The sequence below is a fragment of the Gigantopelta aegis genome, chromosome 11, assembly GCF_016097555.1.
Source record: "Gigantopelta aegis isolate Gae_Host chromosome 11, Gae_host_genome, whole genome shotgun sequence".
NCBI lineage: Eukaryota > Metazoa > Mollusca > Gastropoda > Neomphalida > Peltospiridae > Gigantopelta > Gigantopelta aegis.
Genome location: NC_054709.1, coordinates 30,263,600 through 30,275,697, shown reverse-complemented (window position 1 = coordinate 30,275,697; position 12,098 = coordinate 30,263,600). Strand labels below are relative to the sequence as shown.

At 35.2% G+C, this 12,098-nt stretch overlaps 1 protein-coding gene across 1 annotated transcript in view; it reads right to left on the bottom strand.

Moving 5' to 3' along the window:
* Positions 1 to 423: 423 nt before the first annotated feature.
* LOC121385209 (sal-like protein 3) overlaps positions 424 to 12,098 on the bottom strand; it is a 39,062-nt gene continuing 27,387 nt past the window's right edge. The window contains exons 5-7 of the mRNA XM_041515780.1: positions 10,159 to 10,307; positions 8,016 to 8,099; positions 424 to 906 (exon numbers count right to left, since the gene is read on the bottom strand). Coding sequence (XP_041371714.1) covers positions 698 to 906; positions 8,016 to 8,099; positions 10,159 to 10,307 — 442 coding nt within the window. The 3' untranslated portion in view covers positions 424 to 697. The remainder of the gene's footprint in view (positions 907 to 8,015; positions 8,100 to 10,158; positions 10,308 to 12,098) is intronic.

Here is a 12,098-nt window from a genome sequence, read left to right as displayed (position 1 = left end):
ACAAAGATTTCCACAGCTGTTACAAAGTCTTCCCTAACTGTTGCAAATATCTCTACAGCTTTTACAAATATAACCTAAAAAGTTACAGATACTTTCCCAGCTGTTACAAATACCTCCGCAGCTGTTATAAGTACTTCTGAAGCTGTTGTAAAGATATCAGCTGTAGGAAACAACTAGCTGTTACAAACACCTCCCACACAAAGTGCCATTTATCTGTTCTTGAGATTGTGAACCTTATCATTTCAGTTCCTGCCGAGATACGTTTCTCTATTCTTCAATATTGCAGCCAGCTCTACAGATGCCAAATACCATCTCATCTATTGAAAATACCTCCCCCGCTCTTCCTAATATTTCCCCCACTCTTTCTAATACCCCCCCAACTCTTCCTGATACCTCCCCCCTTTTCCTGATTCCTCCCCAATTCTTCCTAATACCTCCCCAACGCTTCCTGATACCTTCCCCACTCTTCCAGATACCTCCCCCACTCTTCCTAATACCTCCCCAGCTCTTCCTAATACCTCCCCAACTCTTCATATATTCCATGCCATCATGTGAGACCGTGATAAGTCTGTGGCATCAAGAACCATAACAATTTCAATCACAACTTTTCAAAGCTTTTTGTTTTTGTTGTTGTGAATCTCTTTCCAGTTGTTTGCAGCATCTTCCTAGCTGTTACAGACTCCTCCCCTGCCTCTGATCAGTCGGTCATATCGAGGTCGTGAACTTTAACAATACAGTTGCCATCCAGATGTTTCTCCAGGTTCCTGGCTGTTACGAATCCCTCCCTGCAGTGCTTGCACTCATTCTGTGACTTGAGCAGGTGAATCTGCGACTTCATGTGTCGGTTCAAATCTGACTGTGTGACACCCTTGTAGTTACACAGCTTACAGCAGAAGTCTCGAATACCTGCAACACACACACATACACGATTTATTAATGACACACTTGTCATTACACAGTTACATAGCTTACAGCACAAGTCTTGAATACCTGCAATACACATATATACGATTTATTAATTACACCCTTGTAGTTACACAGCTTAAAGCAGAAGTCTCGAATACCTGCAACACAAACATACACAATTTATTAATTACACCCTTGTAGTTACAGAGTTACACAGTCACACAGCTTACAGCAGAAGTCTCGAATACCTGCAACACAAACATACACAATTTATTAATTACACCCTTGTAGTTACAGAGTTACACAGTCACACAGCTTACAGCAGAAGTCTCGAATACCTGCAACACAAACATACACAATTTATTAATTACACCCTTGTAGTTACAGAGTTACACAGTCACACAGCTTACAGCAGAAGTCTCGAATACCTGCAACACAAACTTACACAATTTATTAATTACACCCTTGTAGTTACAGAGTTACACAGTCACACAGCTTACAGCAGAAGTCTCGAATACCTGCAACACAAACTTACACAATTTATTAATTACACCCTTGTAGTTACAGAGTTACACAGTCACACAGCTTACAGCAGAAGTCTCGAATACCTGCAACACAAACTTACACAATTTATTAATTACACCCTTGTAGTTACAGAGTTACACAGTCACACAGCTTACAGCAGAAGTCTCGAATACCTGCAACACAAACTTACACAATTTATTAATTACACCCTTGTAGTTACAGAGTTACACAGTCACACAGCTTACAGCAGAAGTCTCGAATACCTGCAACACAAACTTACACAATTTATTAATTACACCCTTGTAGTTACAGAGTTACACAGTCACACAGCTTACAGCAGAAGTCTCGAATACCTGCAACACAAACTTACACAATTTATTAATTACACCCTTGTAGTTACAGAGTTACACAGTCACACAGCTTACAGCAGAAGTCTCGAATACCTGCAACACAAACTTACACAATTTATTAATTACACCCTTGTAGTTACAGAGTTACACAGCTTACAGCAGAAGTCTCGAATACCTGCAACACAAACTTACACAATTTATTAATTACACCCTTGTAGTTACAGAGTTACACAGTCACACAGCTTACAGCAGAAGTCTCGAATACCTGCAACACAAACTTACACAATTTATTAATTACACCCTTGTAGTTACAGAGTTACACAGTCACACAGCTTACAGCAGAAGTCTCGAATACCTGCAACACAAACTTACACAATTTATTAATTACACCCTTGTAGTTACAGAGTTACACAGTCACACAGCTTACAGCAGAAGTCTCGAATACCTGCAACACAAACTTACACAATTTATTAATTACACCCTTGTAGTTACAGAGTTACACAGTCACACAGCTTACAGCAGAAGTCTCGAATACCTGCAACACAAACTTACACAATTTATTAATTACACCCTTGTAGTTACAGAGTTACACAGTCACACAGCTTACAGCAGAAGTCTCGAATACCTGCAACACAAACTTACACAATTTATTAATTACACCCTTGTAGTTACAGAGTTACACAGTCACACAGCTTACAGCAGAAGTCTCGAATACCTGCAACACAAACTTACACAATTTATTAATTACACCCTTGTAGTTACAGAGTTACACAGTCACACAGCTTACAGCAGAAGTCTCGAATACCTGCAACACAAACTTACACAATTTATTAATTACACCCTTGTAGTTACAGAGTTACACAGTCACACAGCTTACAGCAGAAGTCTCGAATACCTGCAACACAAACTTACACAATTTATTAATTACACCCTTGTAGTTACAGAGTTACACAGTCACACAGCTTACAGCAGAAGTCTCGAATACCTGCAACACAAACATACACAATTTATTAATTACACCCTTGTAGTTACAGTTACACAGTCACACAGCTTACAGCAGAAGTCTCGAATACCTGCAACACAAACATACACAATTTATTAATTACACCCTTGTAGTTACAGAGTTACACAGTCACACAGCTTACAGCAGAAGTCTCGAATACCTGCAACACAAACATACACAATTTATTAATTACACCTGCTAACTGAACAGAATTTTGTTTACACTCAGGCTGTAGTCTACGGCATATGAGGACATGTTTACATAGAACAATTATACATTGTGACAAGATGGTGAAAGTACAATAACATACATAAATACAAAAATACACAGAAAATCAGCCAGAGGGTTTTAATTAAAGTATTCATAACTAAGTTACAAAATATAGTAAGTTTGCTAAGGACATCAGTTTTTTTAGAGTTGTTTTAAACAATATTTTACTTGCCAAAACAATATACTGGGATTGGTCAACAGGCTTAGCCTATATTAAGAGTTTAGAGTTAAATAATTTATAAAATTTATATATATTTGGTTTTGATTGACAGAAAGCAGGCAAATAGCGATTTCTTTCATTCTTAAAAAATATACAAATAAATATATAATGAAACTCATCTCCAATGTCATAATTTTTACATAATGGACATATTCGATTGCTTATAGTGATACATTTTTCCATCTGCCAGTTTCAATAGGAAGATTATGATTTGAATCGTAATAATGGACACCAGTGTTTTTTCTCTATAAGTGTGACATATTTCTCAAATGCAACAGTATTTTTTTTAATAATTTATAATTTGAAGCTTTGGATGAGCGTACCATGATTGTAAGTATTGATCAATAATAAGCCTTGTGGAAATAGATCTTTTCAACAAGGAACAACTAGTAATACCGTTGCACTGTGAGAACCATATATATGTACAACCAACATCATCTAAAATTGATTTTACAAACATAATCCATTTGTGATTAAAAACATTATTGTTTACATCATTTAGTAATAATTTATAGACTAGTAATGATAACTTGGACTGTTTTCCAGTGAATAATCGATACCAGAAAGAAATCATTCTTAATTTTACAGTGATATAAACTGAATAACGTCCAAGTTCTCCATATAACATGTACAGTGGTGTAGATTTCCTCACAGGTAATAACAATTTTAAAAACTGGTTACATAGTTTTTCCATTGATGACAGAATTTCGAAACCCCAAATTTCATTGCCATATAAAAGGACTGGTAAAACCATAAAATCAAATAATTTTAGCTGACACTGTATGGAAATATTATAATATCTGATAAAGTCTCAAATACCTGCAACACAAACATATGTGACATATCACTTTGTTTGGTTTTGTTTAACACCACCACTAGAGCAATCTGACTTACTATTCATTGACTATATAAAGCCAAACATTATACAGTTGTGACATACAGTCTTCAGGTAAAGTTTGTTTTCTTTATGACACCACTAGAGCACATTGATTTATTAATTTAAGAAAGAAAGAAAGCCTGTTTTGTTTAACGACACCACTAGACCACATTGATATATTAATCATCGGCTACTGGAAAAAAAGAAAAAGAAAGAAATGTTTTATTTAACGATGCACTCAACACATTTTATTTACAGTTATATGGTGTCAGACATGGTTAAGGACCACACAGATATTAAGAGAGGAAACCCATTGTTGCCACTTCATGGGCTACTCTTTTCGATTAGCAGCAAGGGATCTTTTATATTAACCATCCCATTGACAGGATAGCACATACCACAGCCTTTGATGTACCAGTCATGGTGCACTGGCTGGAGCGAGAAATAGCGGCTACTGAATGACAAACATTTGGTAATTTGGACTCGTAGTTAATAGAGGAAACCCGCTACATTTTTCCATTGGCAACAAGCAATCTGTTATATGCACTCTCCCAAAGACAGAAAAGCACATACCACGGCCTTTGACCAGTTGTAATGCAATGGTTGGAACGAGAAAAACCCAATCAGCTGAATGGATCGATTGAGGTGATGCGATCCTCACAATATTGCAAAAAGGGCAATTTGAATTGGTCTAGTTGTTTTGTTTAACAACCCGAACAAAGTGGGGGATCCAGAATTTGGTAAAGTGGGGCTCACATAATTGTAAAAGGGCAATTTGAGTTTGTTGAAGGTAAATGAGTTGAGTTATCAAAGTATGGGGGGATGCTCCTCTGAAAATCTTGAAATAAACAGGCCATTCTTAAACATAATCTTCTAATTGTTTGGTATTTATTCTTTGTTTCCTCTACACACTCCTCTCTTCTATTCCCTCAACTATCCGTGTTATCGTTATTGTAATACTGTTCTAGCCATCTTGATGTATAACATATTGTATATTTGTTAAATGTAGGGAGAGGCCTTAATATAGGCACTTGCATGTTGGCCAATCCCAAATTTGATTTGCTAATAAATATTGTTTAAACCAAACATAATCTTCAGTTGAATTAATTTTGTCTGACACCACTAGAGCACAATGGTTTATTATTCATCAACTGTCAAACATTTAACAAGCAATTATACCTGTCCACCGCATGATTCAAGGGCCATAACTCTGTCAAAAATGTTTTAATTCTATTTTTGACAGAGTTATGGCCCTTTAACACATTTCCATGACACTCAAACCTGAACTCTACACTATAAAGCTACCATATATCTTCGCCTGTAAGTCGATCTCGGCTATAAGTCGAGTCCCTAATTTCAAGCCCTGAAAACATATTTTTTTATTGACCCATTTATAAGTCGACCCATGAAAAACAACTTATTAATATTGAAGTATTTCTTATTTTCAGCACATGAGAACAATATGTACAATACTTGAACAAAAGAAAATAATTTTACAAACTTCGGTTTTCACATTTTGTATATCGCAATATTCCATTAAAACTACATAGCATCAAAATGAAATATTCCTTTAGTTGATAGTGAAAGCTGTTTGACTGTTACTGTATGGTACTTTACAGCATGGTTTTGTGCACAGACAACTTTATTTATCAACACTGACAACAGATCACTACAATAAAACTGAAAGTATCATCAGTTAATCACATGTTTTGCCGCCATATTAATACATGTAAGAAGGATAACTCTGGAAAGTACACTGGTTTTTGTACCAAATGATGTGTCTCTCTAATGCTTTAGTGAACTGCAGAGATCAGTCTAAGCTATTTTAAGGGAAAGCTCAGTAACATTCATGAAGTTAATCATCGACAAAACATTGGTTGAAGAACCATTAATGCCAGTGACCAGATTTCAAAATAAACTCAGGCAACAGGTAGTTAGTATTGTTTACATTTTTGCTATTAGTGATGACTGTTACTTTAACTAAGTGGACTGTTGTCTTGACATGTGAGTGACATCGCACGCCTTTTCGCATAATCAAAACCGTTCTAATGCCCCCCAAAATAGGTTATAAAAAATAAATTTGTCAAATTGACATATTTGAGTATAAATACAGGGCATACTTCAACAAAAACGTGTAAAATAATACCCAAAACAGTAATATTTTTGGGTGAAATTGTTTTACCCTCTTATAAGTCGACCCCCCCAAGTTATAAAATAATTTTTGGGTGAAACAAATTTGACTCATAGGCGAAGATATATGGTAGGTTAAATCTTTTCTGATACAGGTTTTAAGGCAATTGAGGGAACATCCAAGGTAATCTGAACGACAAACCCATAATACAAGATCAGGGCGGTATCTCTGCACAATGCAGTCGAACTGGTATTTGGCGAAATAGTGGAGGATTCCATCAATCTTTATCTAGTCCTTTGTTTATAGGACAGCCACTCCCAGGGAAATCCTTTACTGGAGAGTTCATCCCTCTTGCATTGCCATAACGAGGACTGCCACTCCTAGACTAATTTACTAAAATATGCAGTTCTACCTTTTAAGGCTTTAGTCTCTTTATACTGCAGTTATCGATGACTTCAGTGACAATGCAAGTGAAGCTGCATAAATTGGCTGTTCTAGGATTTTTCTTTACACCTGTATTAAAAATTATATTTAATCTATATTATTTAATGGTAATTTGTAAAGAAACATTTTTATTTATAATGGATTTCTTTTTTTCAAAAATGTTATTTGGGTTGGTATGGGTTTAATAATTAATAATATGAATTTTAACTTTATTAATTATGAAGATACATGCCAATTCATCTTTTCATTTTGACGCAAATGGACTGTATACATGGTTATTATTATACGTGGCTGATATTCAACATAGAAAATTCTAGTTTTGATTTTCACTGTGCAGTTAAATTGGAGGGCTAGTTGAATTTGAGAAGAGCCTGTAAGATTTTTCTTCAACTGGCCCTGCTGACGACCATGGTTTTTACGTTAATTTTCAAAGCTGACAAAACATATCACACCTTTGATATACCAGTCGTAGTGCACTGGCTGGAATGACAAATAGCCCCCTGGCCCACCGACGGGATGGATCCTAAACCGACTGCGCACTAGGCGAGCGTTTTACCAGTGGGTTACGTCCCACATTTAATATTACCATGTTTTGATACTAATGGCCTCAATTTGGAAGCAGCCTTTAAAGGGACATTCCTGAGTTTACTGCAATTTTTTAACATTTTATCGACTAACAGATACTTTTTAACGATTGTAATTACATATCAAATATATTTTTCTGCATAAAATATTAGTGGCTGTATGTTAGACATATTTCTGATCCTTCTACTATTTGTACTAGGTTAAATGTCATTTTATTTCCTGATTATAATTTTTTCATACGTACAACATTATTTGAAGGAAGGAAGGAAATGTTTTATTTAACGACGCACTCAACACATTTTATTTACGGTTATATGACGTCGGACATATGGTTAAGGACCATACAGATATTGAGTGAGGAAACCCGCTGTCGCCACTTCATGGGCTACTCTTTTCGATTAGCAACAAGGGATCTTTTATATGCACCATCCCACAGACAGGATAACACATACCACGGCCTTGAAATTATTTGAAGACAAAATCCAACTTGGGCTTCTTACAAATATTAAGACGACCAGAAACACGTTGAATATACAGACACTGATATACTAAACAAGAAAATATATTTAATATGCAAGTTTAATCGTAGAAATATTTTATTAGTTGGAAACATCTTACAATGCAGCAAACTCAAGAATGTCCCTTTAATATACCAATCAGAGCAATGGGAAAAACCACAAAGCTAATAATAGCAAAGTGCAAACCTTGATGTCGCATCATGTGAACTTTGAGTTGGCTGTTGGTGCGGGCGTAATAATCACAATATTTACACTTGTACGGACGAATATCTGAAACAAACAGTGAACTACAATCAATACATACACTACTACAATATATACACTACTACAATATATGCATTACTACAGGCGGGAAGCACTGTAATCTTATTAAATATATCATGAAACATGTTAAATGTTTAATGATACAACTAGACAACATTGATTTTTTAATCATCAGCTACTGGATGTCAAACATTTGGTAATTCTAACACATTACCTTCAGACGAAACCTGCTACATTTCCATTAGCAATAAAGGCGTCGCCACACGATACAAGTGCTACAATTCCATTAGCAATAAAGGCATGGCCAACGATACGAGTGCTACAATTCCATTAGCAATAAAGGCATGGCCAACGATACGAGTGCTACAATTCCATTAGCAATAAAGGTGTGGCCACACGATATGAGTCCATTTGTCGATTAACGTCAGAAAATGACAGGAAGTACATACCTTCATTGAAGTCCATTTGGCGATTAACGTCAGAGAACATGAAGTACATACCTTCATCGAAGTCCATTTGGTGATTAACGTCAGAGACAGGAAGTACATACGTTCATTGAAGTCCATTTGGCGATTAACGTCAGAGAACAACAGGAAGTACATACCTTCATTGAAGTCCATGTGGTGATTAACGTCAGAGAACATGAAGTACATACCTTCATGGAAGTCCATTTGGTGATTAACATTAGAGAACAGAAAGTACATACCTTCATCAAAGTCCATTTGGTGATTAACATTAGAGAACAGAAAGTACATACCTTCATCAAAGTCCATTTGGTGATTAACCTCGGAGAACAGGAAGTACATACCTTCATCAAAGTCCATGTGGTGATTAACGTCAGAGAACATGAAGTACATACCTTCATCGAAGTCCATTTGGTGATTAACATCAGAGAATGACATGAAGTACATACCTTCATGGAAGTCCATTTGTTGATTAACGTCAGAGAACATGAAGTACATACCTTCATCGAAGTCCACTTGGCAATTAACGCAGAGAACAACAGGAAGTATATACCTTCATGGAAGTCCATTTGACGATTAATGTCAGAGAACATGAAGTACATACCTTCATCGAAGTCCACTTGGCAATTAACGTCAGAGAACAACAGGAAGTACATACCTTCATGGAAGTCCATTTGACAATTAATGTCAGAGAACATGAAGTACATACCTTCATCGAAGTCCACTTGGCAATTAACGTCAGAGAACAACAGGAAGTATATACCTTCATGGAAGTCCATTTGACGATTAATGTCAGAGAACATGAAGTACATACCTTCATCGAAGTCCACTTGGCAATTAACGTCAGAGAACAACAGGAAGTACATACCTTCATGGAAGTCCATTTGACAATTAATGTCAGAGAACATGAAGTACATACCTTCATCGAAGTCCACTTGGCAATTAACGTCAGAGAACAACAGGAAGTATATACCTTCATGGAAGTCCATTTGACGATTAATGTCAGAGAACATGAAGTACATACCTTCATCGAAGTCCACTTGGCAATTAACGTCAGAGAACAACAGGAAGTATATACCTTCATGGAAGTCCATTTGACGATTAATGTCAGAGAACATGAAGTACATACCTTCATCGAAGTCCACTTGGCAATTAACGTCAGAGAACAACAGGAAGTACATACCTTCATCGAAGTCCACTTGGCAATTAACGTCAGAGAACAACAGGAAGTACATACCTTCATCGAAGTCCACTTGGCAATTAACGTCAGAGAACAGGAAGTACATACCTTCACGGATGTCCATTTAGCAATTAATGCCAGAAAACAGGAAGTACACACGTTCATCGAAGTTCATTTGGCGATTAATGTGAGACAACGACAGGAAGTACATACCTTCATCGAAGTCCATTTGGTGATTAACGTCAGAGAACAAGAAGTACATTCCTTTATATAAGTCCATGTGACGATTAACCTCGGAGAACAACAGGAAGTATATATACCTTCATGGAAGTCCATTTGGCGACTAACGTTACCGAACAGGAAGTACATACCTTCATTGAGTCCATTTGGCGATTAACGTCAGATAACAGGAAATACATACCTTCATGGAAGTCCATGTGGCGATTAATATCTGAGAATGACAGGAAGTCTTTGGAACAGAAGACACATCGGAAGACTGCTCGACCGTCGGGCAGAACAACCGGTTTACAAACCATGTCGCGGTCTATTGGCTGATTGACAACATGCAATCTGCAAATAATCAACACGCTTAAACATCGTATCTTCATCCACAGGAAATTTTAAATTTTAAATTACTGTTAGTGTTATACATTCACATACATGTAGGGCTCTAAATGTACAATAACATAACTTATTCTACTGGGAATTTGGAATCACACTTGTAGATTTGTAGAGGCCACCATAAATATACAGTGTACGTAAAATCATACAAATGTCATGTAACTTTATCTAATGGAAATTTGAAATTACTGCTATGTAAATTAATAGTAATGTGAAAACGTCATCTAATGGAAATTTGAAATCAATGTTTGTAAATTTATAGTAATGTGGAAACTTCATCTACTGAAAATATGAAATTACTTCTATGGATTTGTATTGGCCTCAATACATTTATAGTAATATTAGTATATAGTAAGTTACTATATGTTACAGTAACATCATAACAGTATCTACTGGAAATCTGAAATTACTGCTATGGATTTGTATACATTTATATTAACGTAATAACCGTATCTACTGGAAATCTGACATTACTGCTGTGTATTTGTATACATTTATATCAACATAATAACCGTATCTACTGGAAATCTGACATTAATGTTATGGATTTGTATACATTTATATTAACGTAATAACCATATCTACTGGAAATCTGACATTAATGTCATGGATTTGTATATATTAATAGTAACATCATAACAGTATCTACTGAAAATCTGACATTAATGTCATGGATTTGTATACATTTATAGTAACATCATAACAGTATCTACTGGAAATCTGACATTACTGCTATGGATTTGTATACATTTATATTAACGTAATAACCGTATCTACTGGAAATCTGACATTAATGTTATGGATTTGTATACATTTATATTAACGTAATAACCATATCTACTGGAAATCTGACATTACTGTTATGGATTTGTATACATTTATAGTAACATCATAACAGTATCTACTGGAAATCTGACATTAATGTTATGGATTTGTATACATTTATAGTAACATCATAACAGTATCTACTGGAAATCTGACATTAATGTTCTGAATTTGTATACATTTATAGTAACATCATAATCATATCTACTGGAAATCTGACATTACTGCTGTGTATTTGTATACATTTATAGTAACATCATAACAGTATCTACTGGAAATCTGACATTACTGCTGTGGATTTGTAGACATTTATAGTAACATCATAACAGTATCTACTGGAAATCTGACATTACTGCTGTGTATTTGTATACATTTATATCAACATAATAACCGTATCTACTGGAAATCTGACATTAATGTTATGGATTTGTATACATTTATATTAACGTAATAACCATATCTACTGGAAATCTGACATTAATGTCATGGATTTGTATATATTAATAGTAACATCATAACAGTATCTACTGAAAATCTGACATTAATGTCATGGATTTGTATACATTTATAGTAACATCATAACAGTATCTACTGGAAATCTGACATTACTGCTATGGATTTGTATACATTTATATTAACGTAATAACCGTATCTACTGGAAATCTGACATTAATGTTATGGATTTGTATACATTTATATTAACGTAATAACCATATCTACTGGAAATCTGACATTACTGTTATGGATTTGTATACATTTATAGTAACATCATAACAGTATCTACTGGAAATCTGACATTAATGTTATGGATTTGTATACATTTATAGTAACATCATAACAGTATCTACTGGAAATCTGACATTAATGTTCTGAATTTGTATACATTTATAGTAACATCATAATCATATCTACTGG